The 21173-nt window shown below is 42.3% G+C and overlaps 1 protein-coding gene across 3 annotated transcripts; it reads left to right on the top strand.

Annotated features, from left to right (window-relative positions):
- The first annotated feature begins 6589 nt into the window (after positions 1-6589).
- TCTN2 (tectonic family member 2) lies at positions 6590-20710 on the top strand. 3 transcript variants are annotated; one of them, XM_081893336.1, is made up of 18 exons: positions 6590-6693; positions 7761-7865; positions 8064-8137; positions 8821-9025; positions 9501-9601; positions 10326-10522; positions 11910-12033; positions 12573-12705; positions 13676-13741; positions 13844-13948; positions 14882-14959; positions 15255-15335; positions 16025-16136; positions 16666-16769; positions 17422-17578; positions 19106-19231; positions 19932-20020; positions 20450-20710. In XM_081893336.1, the coding sequence occupies exons 2-18, from the start codon at positions 7784-7786 to the stop codon at positions 20563-20565; spliced, it is 1950 nt and encodes a 649-aa protein (XP_081749462.1). In that variant the 5' UTR covers positions 6590-6693; positions 7761-7783; the 3' UTR covers positions 20566-20710. The 3 variants fall into 3 exon arrangements, with proteins under 3 accessions (XP_081749462.1, XP_081749461.1, XP_081749460.1); XM_081893335.1 differs by lacking the exon at positions 6590-6693 and adding an exon at positions 6794-6965; XM_081893334.1 differs by lacking the exon at positions 6590-6693 and adding an exon at positions 7336-7429.
- Positions 20711-21173: the final 463 nt, after the last annotated feature.

Genomic DNA, 21173 nt, shown 5'->3' with positions numbered 1-21173 from the left:
AGAGCAGCCTCCCAAAATCAGTCAAGCGGCTGCAGACTGTGTAATGAGTGGGTAACGTACACATGATATCTTGGCTTGGAAAATTAGCTGCTTTTCCGATTTTGCAGGAAAGCGATTTGCCTCTTGTAATAGCCATTGCTTTGAATTGGGTCCAAAAATGCACCAGAAGTCACTGCACAATGGAGTAGCATGCTCAGAAAATCAACCGTGGTCTAGATCCAGCAGCTGACATTTATAAGATTCCTATGTCTGCGCGAGTAGTTTATGACATTAATTGCCTAAAAAGAAGTGTGGGGAACTGAATTACTTTCAATATATAGAATTCTGCCTGATCCACCTGCTGGCAGTTGCTACCACTCGTTTGCAACCGGGTTAGTAGCTGTTTACAAGCCTACATTAATCAGTCCTAGAGAAATCTTCTCTGTTCACATATCTCCTCAAATGTGCATGTGAACAAATTTATACATAAAACTGCAATCTTGTACATGTCTACAAAAGTCCCATTGAGTTCAGTAGAGATTACACCAGGTTTTAGTGTGGATTGCAGTAGGATTGCAGCCTAGCCCACCTCTCGAGTGGGACTGAGTGGAGACTGCCTATGGTTAGCTTTCACTTTTTAAAAAACAACACTCTTTCTTGATAATTCCGTGAAAGTTCATGGACGGCATCGTGACTACTAGGAGGCAGCTAACTTCCACTTCTTGTTCATTCCTTCTTGCTGTCTAGGCATTTGTATATATTCGCTACCAGCACAGAGCCTGGGAAATAAAGATTGGGTGCCTGTGGGTGAAAACACAGAAGAGCCAGTTCAGACATTCAGGCTTGCACAGAACTCTCAGATCACTTTTGAATCCTGCCTTTCTTCCAGAGAATTCAGGCTGATTTTATGTTGCAGGACTGCGGAACTGGATCTGACAAGGAATGCCAGATCCTTGTCTCTGCCCTTACCTGGGGAAAAATCCCACTGAACGCAACATGACATACTTCTGAGTAGACATACATGGGATCATGCTGCTATTGTATGCCACTTTTAAATCTTGACAATAACCATGTGAGCTAGGTTAAGCAAGGACAGATGTTGCTGAACTGCAAGTCCCAGTAAGGTTCTCCATGCCTGGCCTGGAACGTTACATTTTTAAGATCCAATTCTCCCTGGGTGTCAAGCTTACATTGCAAAACTTTTGGAGTGTGAGTTGTAGGAACCTATCGTCCAATGGCTGAAAAGAAGCCAGGGCCTGATCGGGGGTGTGACTTGCTGCCATGCCTCTTCCAGCTGCTCTTGCTTGAAGCCAGAGAAGAAAACTGGACACTGGAGAATGTCCTCTGGGAACCCCTTTCCATGGTCATGGATGACCCTGTCCTGATGATGACCCCGGGGCTCAGTTTCTTCCTCATGAGCAGAGTGAACTGTTTTTTCTCCTCGTCCAGTTGTCGCAGCCTGCTCAGCTTCTGCTGTTCCAGTTTCTTTATAGTCTGGAAACGAACAATGAAGGGTGGAGAAAGCTTTAAAGGAGTCATACAATCAAGAATCCTCCCGCACTTCAGAAATCTGCCGTGATTTTGTGCAGGTGGCAAAGGACAGCAGAGAGACTTCCACCACTAGAATGCTGCGCTCAACAGATGACCATCTGGCCCTTACTCTACTGATCCTTGGGTGAAGGGCAATATAGAAATTTAATAAAACAACAACAATAACATCTGTTGAGGGTGAGGGAAGGCAATGAAACTGGTCACCTTACCATTGTTAGGTCCTTCTGCTCCTTGAGAAACTTATTCTTAACCTGCTGGGGTGCTGTCAGCAAGTCTGAAAGGCAGAGTGAATAGAAAGGGTCGTTCTTATATAGGAACGCCAGGCAGATCCTTGGATCAGCATCCATGGCTGTTTCTTTGATTTCTGTCTTTTGAAAGTGGTTGGGAAACAAATCTCTCTCTCTCTCCTCTTCTGGAATTACTGGGCCCTTGGCAGACGTGCAGAAGAGACCTTCCTCTCAGATGGAGTGTGAGGTGGATGACAAGGATATCCTGGTTCACTGGTTGAAGCTGGCTGGATATATCTCCCCACCAGCCATGCACAACACCAGCTGCTAAACATTCACCCGGTCTTTGAGGGAGGTCAGGCAATTGAAGCTTAACCTTTCCGTACAAAGCTCTGGATATGTCAAGCTTCTCTTCAGTGTCTCTTTTCCCAACCTTGCTTTTAAAAAGAATATTATAGACAGAAAACACTTTCCAGTGCTGTCTTGAGTTGGCTATATCAATTGCAGGCATAAAGTATATTTTGGCTGTTTTGCTTCTGCTGTTGAGTTAGGAGAGGTATGCTGTGAATATTTTTTTTAAAAAAATTTGAATAGGACTGAACTGTTTAAGACAAACAAGCACTATAGCTTTATATCACAGTTGAAGCACATTATTTTCTTCAAAGAATTCTGGGCACTGTAATTTGTTTAGGGTTTGTGTTGGTTAAAAGAATGGATTACGTTGGATAATGCAGACATCCTGGGCTTAGAAGGTCACGATTTAAAATTCAGCTGGCATGCATGTTTATGGTATGGGAAGGCGAAAATTTACAAAAGTTTTACAAACCATTTTCTAAGGAAGAATTTGTATAGAGTTTGGGAGAAATATAAAAGTCTGCTGGAAAGGAAAACACCTTTATGGCCATCTTCTATTGAGGCTATTACAATAAAGAAAGTTAATATGGTTAGACAGTGGGCAACTTACAGGGAATTGCTATACAGTGGTAAGAACTTAATTCGTTCTGGAGGTCCGTTCTTAACCTGAAACTGTTCTTAACCTGAGGTACCACTTTAGCTAATGGGGCCTCCCGCTGCCGCGCGATTTTTGTTCTCATCCTGAAGCAAAGTTCTTAACCCAAGGTACTATTTCTGGGTTAGTGGAATCTGTAACCTGAAGCGTATGTAACCCGAGGTACCACTGTACTTTACAGAGGGGAAACCCAAACTGAAATCAATGGAAAGTGTAAGGAGCCATGTTACAGACTGGCTACAATATCATCAGTTATATGAAATGTTTAAAATAACAGGAAAAAATTTTTTTGGACCAAAGCTCACAATTTGAAAAACAACTCCTGCAAAATAAAGAAAAACTTTTATTTAAATGTACAATTTGTTATTAGAGTGGGAAACAAAAGACGAGCTTGTCAAAGCCTCTGTGACACACTGGGCAATAGATATAGGACACAATATAGATTTTAATCTTTGGGGAAAACTTTGGAAGAGTGATCTGAAATTTACTAAGGGTACATTCTGTCATAAGTGGTGGACCTATAAAAGGGTAAAAGAGTATTGGGAAATAATTCATAATGAACTGAAAAAAATGTTTAAAAGTACTTCTCTCCACCCCCCAAAAAAACAGAGTCCTTTTTGTTGGGGATAACTCAGATCAAAATTCCCAGGTGTCTGAAAAAGTTATTTCTGTATGTCACTACTGCGGCTTGTGTTTTGCTAGCCCCAAAATGGAAAACGAGTGAAGCCCTGACTAAAGAAAATTGGCAACTTAAACTGATGGAATATGTGCAGCTTGCAGACCTAACATATAGAATAAGAGAGCAAGAAGATTGGAACATGTTTATTGAATATACGGAGGAAAATACGTTTTGTAAATATATGTTGTATGAAGTTGTGTGTGTAGCATCATTGCTGTCATGGTGACATTACAGAGGAATTTGTACTGTGCCTGGGGTCCTGCTAATAAATCAACACCCGCATATTACAGACTCACAGGGCATAAACATTGCATGGAGTCACCACAGTGCCATGGTTGAACAGGTACAGACACATCTTGGTAAGAAATGAGGACTGTAAAGTGAGAAATCCATGGTTTCATTTTCTTCAGCTTTTCAGGGAAAGTAATCAGGTTCATTTACAGAATGAGGAGCTACAGTGCAGAATAATAATAATAATAATAATAATTGTTGTTGTTGTAGATTTAGGTGGAAAGGAAAAAAAGAACTGGGTGTCATCAGCATGCTAGTGAAATAAACACCAAAATTTCAGACCACCTTTCCCAGCAGTTTGATGTAAATGTTATATAACATGGCAGACAGGACAGAACCCTGAGGGACCCCGCAGACCAATGGTTAAGGTGTCAAACGAGAGCCCCACAGCACTGCCTTCTGGGTGTGCCCACCAGAAGGGAATGGAGCCATGGTAAAACTGTTCTTCCAAGTCCCATCCCAGCAAGGTGGCCCAGAAGGACAGCCAACAGGGACACACACAGTCAGTCCAGTCCCCAGTGTAAGACATCTACCAAGGCGACCAAAGTCATCTTTGTCCCATAACCAGGCCTGAAACCATATTGAAATGGATCAAGATGACCCCTTTCCTCCAGAAACCCGCCACATGTTCCAGTACCTTGCTCAAGAATGGGGTATTAGAGACTGGCCAATAATTATCCAATATGGTGGGATCCAGGGAGGGCTTTTAAAAAGAGGTCTTAAAACTGCCTCTTTTAGGCCTGCTGGAATTGTGCCTTGTTGTAAGGAGGCACTGACCGCTCGCCTTCACCCACTCAGCCAGTCCCCTGCTGACCATTTCGATGAGCCAGGACGGACAAGGACCTAGCACACATGTGGTAGCTCTCACATTTTCAAGGATCCTCTTCACATCCTTGGGCTGTGCAAATTGAAAAGTATCCATTAACAATGGACAAGCAAAGGCCAAAGTTACATCCACCAGACTTGTATCAATTATAGTGTCCAAGTCAGAATGGATCTGAGCAATTTTGTCAGGGAAATGCTGAACAAATAGTTCACAGTGGGCCATTGAGTGGTCTAAACTCTCTTCACACGGGTCAGAGTGTAAAAGACCCCTGACCACTTGAAACAGTTCTGTTGGACAGCTCCTCACTGATACAAATGAGGCAGAGAAAACAGATTTATTTGCTCCCTACACTGCCACAGAGTAGGGCTTCAGAGAGGCTCTATCCTGTGCTTGGTCAGACTCATTTCATCACAGAGAACCAGGGGACACTCAGAAGTGATCCTGTCCACCGCCTGGGTCATTTCTCTGTTCCGGAAGTCCACCAGGGCTTTGATGGTTGCTTGCCAAGGTGACAGAAAACTCTTCAAGTGCCACCAGGAACCCATTCGAATCCATCAGTCTCCTGGGGCAGGCCATCTTAATTGGTTGGCCCACCCTTGCAGAGGCTCTGAGTTCGAAGGAGTCTAATACCTGGCAACTCAGGTATATAGCTAGAATGCACCCCACAGATTGTGGGAATATTTAGGAGCGATAATAGCAAGTACTTCTTACTGCAGTGCATGGTAAAACTCCGGAACTTGATCACACAGGAGGCAGTGAGGGCCACCAACCTAGATGGCTTTAAATGAAGACTAGACAAATTTAAGGAGAGTGTTCTTCTGCTCGGATCTTGCTTGGTGGTTTCCCACAGGAATCTGGCTGGCCATTGTGAGAACAGGATGCTGGACCCAGTGGGTCACTGGCATGTTCCCTTTGGTTTTTGGATCAAGAAAGGTGCTAGCATGGCCAAGAACATGGGTAGACAAACTAAGGCCCGGGGCTGGATCCGGCCCAATCGCCTTCTAAATCTGGCCCACAGACGGTCTGGGAATCTGCGTGTTTTTACATGAGTAGAATGTGTCCTTTTATTTAAAATGCATCTCTGGGTTATTTGTGGGGCATCGGAATTCGTTCATATTTTTTTTTTCAAAATATAGTCCGGCCCCCCACAAGGTCTGAGGGATAGTGGACCGGCCCCCTGCTGATAAAGTTTGCTGACCCCTGGCCCAGAAGATGCCAGTGTGGTTAATTGGAAGAGCCAGTCTTCCTTCTCCTTCGCCTCAGAGGAGGAAGGGGACCTTCCTAGAACTTGTGGTCTCTCTCCAGCTGCTGTTGGTCTCTCTTGCCCTCCATGCTACCAATTCCAATAAATACCACCCACCACTTAAGCACCTTAGGATGCTGGCGGCCACACGGGGGCTCTGAAGTGGGAACAACCTCCAAGCCGTGGCTCCCCCACCAAACATGGGAACTATAGTTTTTTGAGGGGCTCTGATTTCACAGAGCTACAGTTCCCAACACCATAGCTAGAGCTCCCAAGATACTCTGACTGTTCAAGTGGTGCATGAAGCTTGTTGACAGCATGGCGTGGGCGGTGCTTTGCCGCTACAACTCTGATAGGAGTTGCTTTAAGAACAGGCACAGCAGCAAGTCATCTCTGAGAGCCCAGAGGGCAAATTGCATTTAACTTAACCTCCTCCCCCTGTTGTTAAAAGGTAAAGGGGCCCCTGACCATCAGGTCCAGTCATGGCCGACTCTGGGGTTGTGGCGCTCATCTCGCTTTAATGGCCGAGGGAGCCGGTGTACAGCTTCTGGGTCATGTGGCCAGAGCACATGACCTCCATTTACCTTCCCGCCGGAGCGGTACCTATTTATCTACTTTCCCTGGTGTGCTTTCGAACTGCTAGGTGGGCAGGAGCAGGGACCGAGCAACGGGAGCTCACCCCGATGCGGGGAATCGAACCGCCAACCTTCTGATCAGCAAGTCCTAGGCTGTGTGGTTTAAGCGCCACCCGCGTCCCGTTGTTAGGCACGCCTTAATATTGGGACATACCATTCACGCAGAGGGGTGGAGGAGAGGAGACTTGACACTAGGGACTTCACTCTTTGCTGCTTTATTGCCTTCCCCCACCTCAAGCCTGTGTTAGTCAATGTACGTAGTGAAACACTCTGGGCTTGAGTGTTTTTTGGGGTCTTCTCCCGCTTCAGAGCCGGGCAACGTGAGGTGGTTCCTCCCAGCCGTTTCCACAGCAACCGAGGGACCCGTTCACAAAATGGCGCCCGGGGAGGCCTCGGCTGGGCTGCTCCTTGTCCGGTGCGGCGGCGGCTCGCTTTAGCGGCGGCTTCGCCTCGCCATGCTCGCCCGGCGGCTCCTTTGGGGGCTGCTGGCTTTTTTCGGGGCTGGAGCCCAGGATGGGAATCCGGGTGGGTAGGAAAGGGCAGCGTGCGCTTCGGCGCTTCTCCTGTGCATTTGTTGGCTTGGTTGTAAGTTGCCCTGAGCGGGATGAAGCAGCTAAGAAATTCTAGCAATAGCATATGCGCGACAGGCAGAAATCTTGCAGGTGCAGGCGGTGCCCCACTTCGTCCCCTCGCCGCGCTGGGTAAAAAGCCTCACCTGTTGTGTTTCTGCCTGACACGCAGCTGTGGAAGCACAGAGCCCGCTCACAGGGCGCGTGGCTTGGGGAGCAAACAGATGACACCTAAAGCCTTAGGAAACAAGGCACTTGAGGTGGTCATTTTTCTTTTGTCACCCTGCAAAACTCGTTTATTAAGTGCTTCCCCTCCCTCTGCCCAGCCTCCCAGTATGTCAGACCTTGTGCAGTGCAAGTCAGGCAACGTTTCTTTTCCTTGTGTTCCACAGTTCAAAGTGGAGGACATCAAAACAAAAGGTGCCTCTGTTCTATTACGTATTTCTGTAAACTAGCCCAAGAAAATTTCTTAAGACTTAATCTCAAAGAGCTTTCTACTTAGAGGGGTCTGAAATGAAATCCCTAAAAGGGGAGAAATTGTCTCTAGATAATAATAAAAAATATCGTGTCGCTTGGGAGACTTAACAAATTTATTATGGATAAGCCTTTTGTACATTGCAGTCTCCTTCAGCTGATGCATGGGGTTACAGGGATTATAAAAAGTGAGGTTAGAGGGATGGAAATGTACAAAAGTACAGACAGTGATAACATTTTTTATTCCACGAGTGCTAATGTTGATTTATATTTGTAGGTTTTCAGCCTCCCTTTATCTACATGTCTGGGCCTGTAGTCACTGCTTCTTTGGTGAGCAGTCCGTCAGATGTTTTCACTATTGCTGTGGCAGACAATGAAACAGGTAAGATTCCTTTGACGCTGCTTTTTTTCAAATTGGATGTGTTTAAATACCATAAAAATTGTGGGACCATTTTGCTGTCTCAAAGATCACTTGGGACTGAGTACATGAACTTTCCTACTTCTACCATCTCTCACAGTGATGAAGTGAGAGAGAAGAGTAAATCTGAAAGTATTCATATTGCTCTTTGCTCTCTTCCAGGAATGTTGCCGCTTGCAGATTGTACTGGAAGAAACAAAACTGGTGACTGGAGTTTGAATGTAACGTATCAAGGGGTTAGTAGAAAAATCCCATAAGCCATCCTTCCATTGTGGTTCAATATTTTAACTGTATACTTCTTAAGTACGGTACTCCATTGACTCTAATTTTGTGCATTTTTGAACTATGGGATTAGCCTGTTACTGTCTGCCATAAAGGACTCCTGCCTCTCACATAAGCGAATATTTGTTTTATTTGTTTGTTACACTTGCATACTCTCCACCAATTACGTCTTCTGAGTGGTTTGCAATTTTTAAAAAAATTACAATATATAATAAAAAATGTAAAACAATAAAGAACTATAAGCAATACAAATTGCACAATTTAAAACCAACAAGGTGATAAGAAATTGATGCAAAAAAATTAAAACCATCAAAAATACATGCCTGTCACAAAGGCTTGTTAAAATGAGAACTGTACAGTTAACACAATTCCACACAGAATCCCAAATAATATCTCTTTCTGTGGTCGTTTCACACATGTATCACTGATCATTGGGTGTTTTCCCACTAGCATTGCAATACTAAGCACATTTTGTTTGGTGCTTGTTAATTATTGCTCTTCCAGCCCCCCCCCCCCATTTAATTGACAGAGGAAAATACACTGACTAGTGTTGAAGGTCACTTTTCCAGCAAGATGTGTTTGAAATTTGTGTGATGTTTAGTAAATGTATTACCTGCCATCAAACTGTGTGTTTCAGAATGTTTCCAGAGTGATGGTATCTTTGACCAGGAGTCTGCAGCTGTGTACTTCCAATCTGACCAATTGCTGCACAGAAGCCCTCTGCTTGGTTGAAGCTTTGCAAGTCTCGGCTTGTCGAGACTCGGTGGTGGTGGCCCATCTGTTGATCCAAGCTGAAATATATGCTAATACGTCCTCAGGAAATGTGACAGGAAAAGGAGAAGGTATTTCAGTCGCTGTTGTTTTGTTATATTTTAGGGTTTCATTTTCTGCTTCTCTGTGATACTCTGTGTGTATTTTCACTGAGGCTTCAGCCTTTTGATGCAGCAGTCCCATTAGACTTCAAAAGTCCTATATAAGTATATGGAGAAGAGGCCACTTTGCCTACAAAATGGAAGAACTCTCTCCACCCGGCACCATATTTGCCTGCCCCCCCCCCTCTCTCTCTTTCTCTCTCTCTCTCTCTCTCTGTGTGTGTGTGTGTGTATCTAAAAGTTCAGGGAGAGGCAGGCTGGGGAAACCCAGTCAGATGGGCAGGGTACAAATAATCAAATAATTAAAATTATTATTAAGATTCAAATGCGGTTGATTTTCCCCACTGCAGTCAGATGGACTGGCTGCCACTAGATAACAGCTGTGGGGTGGGGAGGAGCACCTTAAGTTTCAGAGCTGAAGTTATTTTTCTCCTTTTTTAAATAGATAGTACAACAGTGATCCCCAATCAAGTGTTTCAGCCACTGGGATCTTGTCCTTGCAATCTCACTGCAGGAGCCTGCGATATCCGTTGCTGCTGTGATTTGGTACCATTTCTACATTTAATTTTGAAAACTTCATTGTAAGCATTCTTAGGGAAAATCTACAAAAATGCCTGCAATATTATTTGCCAGAGAACTTTGTGTACTTTATATTTAGCACTATGACACAATAAGCCAACAATGGTTGTAACTTCTGGTCTTCAGAAGTTGAACTAATTTAATAAGAAGAGAAATATATGAAAAAATGTGGCTGATGGCTCCTGGGGTTGATAAGCAGCAGGGGTGACCTCCGCAGTGTCTGCCCTGCTTACCTTTTCTTTCTTAAAAAGTGCATGTAAGATGCACTTTGTCCATGTAAGTGCATGTAAGATGCAAGCCTCTTTGTCCATCTAGCCCAGTATTTTCTGCTCTGACTGGAGTCTATCTTCCGGGTTTTAGGTGTTGTCTTTGGCCCACTTGCTACCTGTGATCCGTTTAACTCAGGTGTGGGGAACCTTTGGACATCTGGATGTTGCTGAGCTATGACTCCCATCATCCCTGCCATTCAACATTCTTGATGAGGCTGATGGGAGCTGTAGTTCAGTGTGTAGTTCCCCACACCTGTTTTAACTGGATGTGCCAGGGATTGATGAATCTGGGACCTTCTGCATGCAGGGCATGTGTTCTACCACTGAGCTACAGTCACTCTCCTAAGCTTGTGCTTTATTGTACCAGGTCTTTTTAGTTTGGCAAAAAGTAGAATCCTTTTTTTTCCTTTTCCTTTTTCTAGGAATGCACCTCAGAGATGAAGCAACTGTTCAATGGGTCATGTTTTAAAGGAATATTTGGTGGGGATGTCAGTCCACCTTTTGACCAACTGTGCTCTGTCCAGACGGGGAACAATGCCCCTGACTGGTTTCCCTTCCTATGCGTGCAGTCTTCCATTAACAACACACCTTTCCGGGGTTATTTCTATCATGGGGCTGTGTAAGTATGGAGACTTATCCGGGATATGTGTGCATTCCTGTGAGATAGTCCCTAACCAAGTGAATGCAAGTGACACAGTTTCTCTCCACCTCTCATGCTTGCACAGTTTTGTTAATTTTCTCTTTTCAGTATGTTTCCGGCAGTGGAATTACCTCTTCCCACCAATTCTGTCTTCCAAGAATATTTTTAAAAGAAACAATGAGCACTTTATGAACCTTTCATTCTTATAAAACTTATTTATTAAGACATTTATATATCACCTTTCATTGCAAAATAAGTAAGGCACTTTATAGAATAAAATCAATGCAATAAAACGGTAAGTTACTAAAAGCACAGATATCACAGATACCCAGAATTTCCAACAGAGCCACTACTGAAAGGCAGTGCTTAGGGAATGCCATCACAAATAGCTATGTTTCAAACAACCAGCATTACTGTAGGTGCCTGCCATATCAAATATATTTGCTGCCAATCAGGTGCTTTTCAGATGTTTTGGTCTGCAGCACCTAACAGTTGCAACCAGCACAGCTGTGCTGGCTGGGGCTGATGGGAATCATAGTCCAAAACGTTTGGAGGTTGACAAAGCCTGGAACAGAGCTCTTCCTTCCTGTCCTGGTTTTTGCTCGGGTCCATGCAAGCTGGGGCTGATGTGAGTCGGTCCAACAACACCTGGAGAGCTCCAGGTCCTCTATCCCAGCGGTTCTCTTTCTCTGGGCCCCATGCTTTATTTTTAATTTTCTCGCACAGGCTGTACATTCTCTTGTTTCCTGTTGCCACAGACAGGATAATAAAACATATTTAGGAGGAAGGAGAGAACCAGCTGCAGAGATCTTCAAGCTATTACCCACTGCTCCCTCTTAGTTCATGTGCTGAGCAGATCTTGCTACTGCTACAAGCATTAGAAGAGCCTGGCTGTTGGATCGGACCAAAGGCTTGGCAGCTAGTCCAGCATCCTGGCTCCAATGGCAGCCAAGCAGAGTATGGAGGAAGCAGTCATCTTCCGTTGTTCTTCCCCTCAAGCTGATGCTGAGTGGCATTCTTCTTCTGTTTTACACGAATGTTACTTTTGATCTATCAGTGGCCGCTAGTCTGACTAGCTACTTGGCCATCTGAGCTAGAGGCTATCATAACATCATGTGGCAATGTGTTTGATGACTGAAGTACAGTATGTACTTCTGAAGGAATACTTCTTTTTATCAGCCCTGAATCTTCTGATCAGTTTCATTGAGGGATCCTGAGTTTGAGAATTATAAGAGGGAAAGAAAAGCTCCTCTCTCTGTCCTCTGTCTCCACTCACCAAGCATAATGCTCTGATTCTGTAGAAACTGAAGGCTTTAATAGCATACAAATGTGGGTTGTTGTTTTTTTAAAAAAATGTTTTTTGCAGTTCTTCACCCCGAGTTTCTTCATTTAAAGTACCATTACAAACCATCCCAGGAAAACTTTCCAGTGGTTACAGACAAGGAGATCCAGTTATGACTGTGCAGAATGGGTATTTTACAGTTCCTCAGGTAATGACAGCCTGCTTGAGTGAGTGACACCCCCACCCCCACCTTGGCTCTTTCTGTGTTTGCTTAGAGCAGTGTGAGGGACCTCTGGCTCATGGGATAAATGGCACCCACCAAGCTCCGAAATCAGGCTTTTGGAAGTCTCCCTCGGTCATGTCCCTTCTTCCAAAACACCTGCTGTGTATCCCCTTCATGTGCTTTTGCCTGGCTGGAATTTATCTTTGAACTCTTGCTTGTCTGGATGAAGAAACACGGGATGTAGAGGCTGTCTTGTGTGTGGCTGGGCTACAGTATGACCTATTGTACACAGATCAGAGCCAAACCCATTGCTGCTCCTGCTTTTCCTTCTAGCCCTGCTCAGTTTTGCCTCTGACTTCACCCATCACTGGAATGCAGCCCCCACCCCAAAACTGTCCACTGAGGAAGTGGCCCTCAAGATGAAAAAAAATTCTCTACTGCTGGCTTTGAGCTTGTTTAGGAGAGAAAACAAATTTCACAAAAACAAATCTGATGTTCAGCTCTTTTCTCCCTATATGATGCAGCAATTCATGGCTGGGCAATGTGCAAGAAATGCCCCTGTTGCCTTCCTTCAGAATTTTGAAGCCGAATGTCTCAGCGCTTGCGATGGAGTGGGGAGCACACCACCTAACATAGCAATAAACAGCGGTACTGGAGGTACGTTGGGATCAGAAATAATAGATTGCTCTTTGCTCCATCAGAATGAGGTTGATTGAAGTGTTCTTTTCTAATCCCTGTAACCATTGTTTTCAGGCAGGGCTGCCAGGCTTAAACTGTTCTTTATCTTCAAGAGTAAAATGAAGTCAAATGATGCAAGGTATAATTTGACCTGGCTCTTCTCCCAAATCGTACCGTGAGCTTGCAAACACTGATCCACCAACAATATACCGTATTTTTCGCTCTATAACACGCACCCGACCATAACACGCACGTAGTTTTTAGAGGAGGAAAATCCGTAGGCATGCCACCCGTAGGCATTCCCTCCATAACATGCACAGACATTTCCCCTTACTTTCTAGGAGGAAAAAAGTGAGTGTTATGGTGCAAAAAATACGGTATACATACATGTAGGTCGAACTCAAGGTAGTGTGCCTAGAGGTCCTAGATAATTTCCTGTCTGGGTACTGACCACAACCTGAAGACCTGCTTAGCTTCAACAAGAATGCTGCATTCGCTGCTCTCAGACCATGCCCTGACAACAAAGGGCACCACCGGGACTGATAGTGTCAAGTCATCGGTTGAAAAGAAAAAGGACTGCAAGTACCTCCTCCCCAACCAACTGGTTGCTAGGTTCAGGAATCCTGCTATTCAAGCTGCATATCCATCATCATTTTTATGCTGACTGGCCTGTTCAGTTCAGTTTTCTTTTTAGATGAGCCAGTCATATTTTGCATTGTTTTGCATTATTTTATGTAGTGCAATACCTTGATATTTTACGAGTGGGAGATATATGAATACGTCTATGAATAAATCATAATCTTTCCCCCTGTGCAAGTTATGCTCTAGAAAACCATCTGTATGTCTTATTCTGCATCTGGGATCCCCCTTGCTGCAATTACAATCTGCTTTTGTTGCAGGTTGTTTTTCAGACTTGTTGCACTCAATAATCTGTTTGTTTTCTTGCCAGACAGCATCAAGCCACAGGTGACCCATGAGAGGAAAGACACTGATGTGAGTAGCTGCACTGGCAGAGGTAAGTCTGTGTTCAACTCTCTCTCTAAATCACCACATCTCTAGAGCTTTCTTTAAATCACAATGAAATTTGGATTTCATACAAATTGTTTTTTGTGTTCAGAATGCAGAAATGTGACCTTTGGAGAAGATTATACAATCATATGGGAAGGCAAGAGAATAATAGAAATAAAAGTCACCGTCGTTTCTGGAGCAGTATGTCCAGAAGGTACCATCATATTTCTTTTTTGCATTCCTTGCTCAGTTTCTCTCCCACTCCCAGTCCTTGTTGTTTATATGGTATAATCTTGAGACATTATTGGAGTGTGACATGAAAGAAAATTTTCAGCTCGGTGGCTGGTAAGATGGGGCTGGGGCCAGCAAATCCTGACCCCCATGGCATACTGTTTTTAAACCCAAGGAGAACTGGTGATATTGAATGTGGGTCTGCTGTTCAAATAGAGTGGGGGGGGGGGAGAGCAACGCTTCTTTTTGCTGCCTCTGTTCAAGTACTTGGTACCTTTCTGAACGTGCCAAATACTTGCTGTATCCAGGTCTGCGTAACTTCTCCCACTTGCTTCAGCGGCAGGAGAATGGAAACGACTTAATGCTTGGTCTATTTCAGTAGGTGGAGCCTCCATCAACTCCAGTCGTGCATGCTGTGAGACAAAGACCTCTCAGGAGGGTTTTCACAGACCTCTAGCTCTGTGCAGCAAAAGAGGTTCACTAGATTTGACATTTGTTTACCTGATTTTGATGAGAAAAGATTTTGCCACATGTCTGCTATATGCCCCATTGAAAGAAAAACCAAGCAAAAAAGAGCAGGACATCCTTTGTGCTGGTTGTATCATATCCTGAGGTTCTTCTCCTGTAGCTACAAATACTAAAGGGTTGCCCCGGAGCCATCAGGTATGCTGTGTATCCAGAAAAGTGCACATCTTGCCCTCTGCAGTGGTGTATAGAAATCACGAAAAGATCTATTCAGCTTTGAAATGATCTATACATAAACAGAAAAATATCACTGGGTTTTAAAGGATGCAGTATTGTATTAGTTATCAAAATTTAGGTTATGATTTGTATGATAATTGCTGAATTAAAGGTTCAACAAAGTGGTATTCCTCCTTTTCATTAGCATTTATTGTGTATCCTTTTCCTTTTTCAGAAATACTGACACAGAAATTCACAGTCAACTTTGTGAGTGTAAACACTACAAGCAGAGAAGAATTGTCTGGGAATCCAGGTGAAAAGCCTCATTGGTGGTGTTTATATGCTCGCCAGAGAAAATGCAACATATTTGTAATGATGTATGTGGGGAGTGAAAATGTCAAAACCTGATGCTTTGGGTGTTAACTTTAGGAAGACTTAAGGTTGCAATCCCAACCCCTCACCTGGGTTTAAGCATTAAATTCAATAAAATTTACTTCTGAGCAGACATGGCTAAGAATGCACTATAACACAGTTATTTGACAGTATTGCTTGTCGACAATGATTATAAAACTATAAAACTTCACACAAAACCTTCTCTTTCTGTATAGGTTATCAAATTGGCAAACCGATTAGAGCAGCAAATCTGAATTCTTCTGATGCTGTCACCATTTTGCAACTTTGGAAGCCCGGTACTACATTTTGATATGGAGTGTTTTAGAACCGTGATACAAATGAACATTTCAGAATTAGGTTTATCACCCTAACACTAATTTCAATCTTCTATACTGTTTGGTTAAGGTAAGCTGCCCAGAGTGGCTGGGGAAACCCAGCCAGTTGGGCGGGGTATAAATAATGAAATAATAAATAGATAAATAAATAAATAAATAAATAAATTGTTTATTATTATTATAACAGTGTAATTGGAGTTGAGATGTGTTTTGTTGATTCGAAATATACTGTAAAACTAACTATAAATATGTATTTATCTGATCTATGGCAGATACAGAGATAATTAGACACTGTTTCTACCTAAAACCTCAGTTGGCTTTTCTGCTTTTGCTTCTGATATCATACCACTTTCCTTTGAAATGCTTCAGAAGGGAAATACTGAGATCTGCCATTTAAAAAGCTTTCCTGAAACAGCGTTATAGTCTTGGTCCTGTGTAGAAGTGCTCTGTGACAGCTCAGTCACTTCAGCTTGGATTGAATTAAAACATCTCTGTTTCTAATGGATGTAAAAAGGTGAACTCAGTAAGATCTCAACATTATTATTTTATTGTGCACCTTAGTAATTTTTGTTTAAAAATTGTATTACATAAAACTGTAAGCAAGAACCTGAAAAAAGAGGTTTTCTCAAGCAAATACTTCTGTTACATAGATGGCAAAGGCTTGTGTGCATCGGCAGGTCTCACACCAATTTTGTTCGGATTAAATTCAATCTCTGGATGCATTTTAGAAGTTGATCTTAAGGACAACTGCAATCAGTTGAGGTGAGATGGAGTGTTTTCTTCCCTTTTTCTACTTGTGGAAAGTCTGAAGTGATGAGGGAGTTTTAATCTCACATTGAAATTCTATCATTAGTTACATTTGAACATAACACTTAGCCATGGTTTCTTTTAACCATGGTTTGTTCAGCAAACCGTGAATTATCAAAGAGATGAGTATCCAAGCTGCAGCTTGTTTCTCTAAAGTGTGTTTTGATTTCCTGCTGGTTTTGCTTTGTGCCTTTAGTGTGCGTTGGACAACCAAACCATGGTTAAATAGGGCTGTTGTGTAGTTAAAATAAGCCATCAACAAATCATGGTTTCAAATTGAAGTTTGTTGCCAGAAAACAGACTATGGTTAGCTTGTGGGACTTGGTTTGGACGATAAAACAAACCACACTTTGGCCAAACAAAAATCCCAGGACATTAAAGGAGAGCAATGTTTTCATCAACAAAACTGTGTTGGTTTCTGCTACCCTGAATAATTTATTTTCAAGTGTGGATAATTGTAATGTTCCAACTTCCATTATTGCAGGGAGAATGTTACCAAAAGACTTAATTCGTTGGTGCAAGCTACTCATGTCGGAAAGAGAGGGAACTCCTCTACTAGCGCTCCAGATGATTGGGTGGAAATTATTTGTGAGTACCAACATTCACTAGCATTGAGTCAATTGCTGAGTTTTCATTTAGTTAAGTCATTCCTATTAAAAAATTAATTTAATAGCATATGGCATAACCACATGTATAAACATTTTGAGATAGTAACATTTTAAACACCACAAAGCATGACTATTATTTCCATATTAGATTCAAAGTTGTGCAGTTGAATTTTGATATTTTATAACAAATAAAATTACAGAATAATTGTTATACTGCTTGGGGGGCCATCGGATGCAGTGGTGTCATGTGGTCCCAGGTTAAAGTCTGAAGACACATGAGGTCGCCTCCTTGCAGAATCTAAGCAGGTCTGGGTCCGATCAGAACCTGGATGGGTAGTTGCCTAGGAACTGTGTGTGTGCTGTCTTGAAGACAGGCAGGATGTAGATGTAAGAAAATAGTATCTCCATGTATTTAAGAGTATAGGGTTGCTCTGTTTTCTGGAAAGCATGATTAATTATTCTGTCCTCTGTGTTTACTCAGCAGGTCATCTCATTGTGTTCAATTAGCCCTGCCCCTTAAAAAAATGAAAACAACAACATTGCCACTTTCCCCTTATAACCTTGAAAGAAAAAGATAAGCTGTTCAACACTGTTCAATAGTTTCTCAGAACAATGTTTCCCCCCATTAACAGATTTAGATACGTTCGGTGCAGATACAAATGCAAGTTTTGGAGATTTGAAAGGGATTTGCCTTGATATTCCTACCCACTTGAATATTCAAATTATCACTGCTGATGTTGGAGCAGTAGAAGGGATTCCACAGCAGGAGATAGTTGGGGTACAGGTCAGGTACGTGAGAAAACTAGCTATGTTTGGCAGAACTGCTCTTTCTTTTCTTTCACAGATTTACAATGTTTTTATCCATTGTGTTATACTCTGCACTGGGTGAGAAGAGTCTTGGGTCAATAAAAATACATTATGCAAATTAAGTAGATTTGTATTGTACCAATCTCCATTTTCTGTTAGAAGAGGGGCAATGCAATGTGTTATGCTATACACTTGAGCCCTTTGACCAGAGCACTAGGAAAACTATAACTTACAGTTATTTATTCAATTCAATAAATTCACTACCTGCTCATCTAGATGAAGGCAAATCCTCTATGATAAAGTGGGCACAGGACTTGGGGCATAACATTATGTTTGAAGACTGGGAAAGGTTATGGAACACCGGAATGAAATTCACGGCATGTACTGCCTTGAAGGAAAACATTATGAAAATGATATACCGGTGGTACATGACCCCAGTCAAGCTTGCAAAGATATATCACCTGTCCGATAATAAATGTTGGAAATGTAAGGAAGAGGAAGGGACATTTTTACACCTCTGGTGGACCTGCCCGAAAGTGAAGGCCTTCTGGGAAATGATACATAATGAACTAAAAAAGGTGCTGAGATTCACCTTACCTAAGAAACCGGAGGCCTTCCTTCTGGGCATGGTAGACCAGAGGATGGTTAAGAAAGATAGAACTTTCTTTATGTACGCTACTACAGCAGCGAGGATTTTGTTGGCAAAGCACTGGAAGACACAAAATCTACCCACATTGGAAGAATGGCAGACGCAGCTGATGGACTATATGGAGTTGGCTGAAATGACTGGCAGAATTCGAGACTCGGGAGAAGAAGAAACGGAGGAAGTTTGGGAAAATTTTAAGGACTATTTGAAAAAGCATTATAAGTTGTATGAATGTTAAAAAATGCTCCTTTCTAGGAAGGTATAGCTTCAGTATCGGCAAATTTCTGAATTGATAAATAAGACACTATAAGACAGAAGTGAGATAATGAAATATTTTTATTGTGTGGAAATTAAAAATTAATGCAATTGTACTGAAATGTTTACATCAGATAACACGATAAAATGGAAGATATATTGTTATGTATAAAATAAGTTAACAAATTGCTGAGGTTTTGGTTACACAGGGAATGCAGTGCTCGGGAGATGGGGGGAGTCCATTGGATCTATGGAAGTATGTATTTGAAAGTGGAAATTTGTTTATTAAAAACCTAATAAAATATTTATAAAAAAAAAAAAATAGATGAAGGCAAAGGATATTAAGATTGCTACCTTTTAAATGTTAGCCTAATTGATTACAATGCTCCCATCTAATGTTCAAAATCACAAGAAAGTAGGCATTTGAAGTTGCAGTCAGTTGAAGTGAAATGCAAGCGTAAGATTGACCTTTGTACTTTAAAGCAGATCTAACTGGTCACCTTATGGAAGGATATTGACAAAATCAAAGCTGCTATAACAGTATGTAGCCTAATATTGTAGTGTTGTTGCTTGAGATTTTGTAATACAGATTTTCTCTTCACATTTAGTATTTCAACAGTAACCTGCCAAGTTCAGTGTCCAATTGCCTGTGAAGATAAAGCCAGCGCTCTTTCTATCTCTGCTGCAGTGCAGTTTATTAAAATACCAGCACAACCCCCTGTTCCAATGACAAGGTAACCCTCTTGGATGCTATGTTACTGTAATTCTATTAGATGTGTTAATATCTACGGTTGATCTGGTTTACATCCTGTGCCCTTTTAAAATGTGGTTTTTTGGGGGGGGTATTGGGTGGTTGTTATTATTATTTATTTTGTGGTTTTATATCTTGATTTTATTCTCTGAACCACCCTGAGATCCCCAGGTATATAAATCATAATAGTAATAATAATAATAAAAACATCAGTTAAACATTGAATTTGGCTTAATAGAAAAAAGGGGTAGTTGTTTTGATACCTGAGTAGCTTGGCACAGTGTATGCATTGGACTGCGGTCACCAACCTTTTTGGGACAGAGAGCACATTTTTAATTATGTGAAAGTGTTGTGGGCACCAGTCACAAAATAGCTGCAGTGGGCTGTGACATAACAATATGGCTGCCATGGGGGCATAGCATAAGACAGAATTGGAACAAGTAAACACCGTTGCTGCTCCCCCCCCCCCCCCGCCCATGCTTACCATGGGAAGTCAGTTGTGTCCTGCTGGTCCTGATTGTGGTGATCACACAATAAGGATCTATCACACACACATACACTGCCCCCCTCCCCACTGTCTATGAACAACAGGTAGCATTCCCCAGCATCAGGAAAAATTTACAAATCTAATAAAACAACAACATCCATCTGACTGTAAGACTTTATTTTAAACTGTTTTGCAGGTTTCAGATTAACTACACAGAATATGACTGCAAGAGGAATGATGTTTGCTGGCCAGAACTTCTTTATCCCTTGACACGCTACTACACTGGTAAAAAGATAGAGGGAACCTGGTGGTTTCTTGACAAGCATTCAGATGGGTTATTTACACAAGGGTGTTGAGCCTTGTTAAGGTGTTCCTGGACTCCAGTTCCCCATCATGCCTCACCTTTGGCCACTGTGGCTGGGGCTGATGGGAACTGGAATCTAAGGAGGTTCCTTATCCCTTACAGCTTACAACTAACTAATTTGTAGGTGTTCTAGATGGGGATATGTACTAATTACAGGAACTTCCTTGCTCAGTATCAGTCCGTGCTATATTTGCAGTCAGGTGAATCTCATTGTGAGAGGTTCAAATGCGACATCAAGTAGGGCTTTTACGGCGGTGGTTCTGGCTTTGGAATGACAGGACTCAAGACACAAATCAGCTACCATGTCATGTTATTACTACAGTTGATTACTGTTTCGAACTGTCTTTCAGGAGAACCGTACTCTCAGACTCTTGCCAAAGGCTTGATGCTGATATTTTTCATACTAGTTGCAGCTGTCCTGAGTGATCCTTGGAGGAGAATCCACAGAGCACGGAATAAGAGATGAATCTTCAGTTACCCAGAATAAAGCCAGCATTTTGTTAATGCTTTTCTATACTTTTAATATGTGGCACTGGATGGAAAGAGACTTTTAAAAAAATGTATATTTTTCTAAGGGCTAAAAATAAAAAGATAAAGTATTTGCAAAATGACAGCAGTGTTGTGATTTTGTGAAACTGAAATAAGAATCCCCACTGGACTTTGAAGTTTTCTGGGTAGCCTTGAGCCAGTTGCTGTCTCTTGGCCTAACCTACCTTACAAGGTTGTTGTGAGGATAAAGTGGGGAGAAAGGGAACTACCTTTATAGAGTTTGTGGATTCCCACTTACCAGCAGGCTCAATGCCTTTCAGGCCGCAGAAGATGGAATGATGGCTTTAAATACTCTGTGCTCAGCTAACATCATGATGTCATTAAACACATCTCTCGCTGTGACTAGACATGTGCAAAACTGCTGCCATAGGAACGCTGTGAAGCTAGCAAGGCCTGAGTTTTTATTTACAAAGGTATTTTTCAAAGTACAGTAATCATTTAGTTGCAACAAAAGTAATGTCTAATATAGGAAATTATTGTATGTTAGGGTTATCTCTCCAGCTGCTGCAGAGAGGGAGGGCGATT

Source organism: Podarcis melisellensis (genome assembly GCF_964234715.1).
Source record: "Podarcis melisellensis genome assembly, chromosome: 16".
NCBI classification, from domain to species: domain Eukaryota; kingdom Metazoa; phylum Chordata; class Lepidosauria; order Squamata; family Lacertidae; genus Podarcis; species Podarcis melisellensis.
This window is presented reverse-complemented; position numbering and strand designations above follow the sequence as displayed.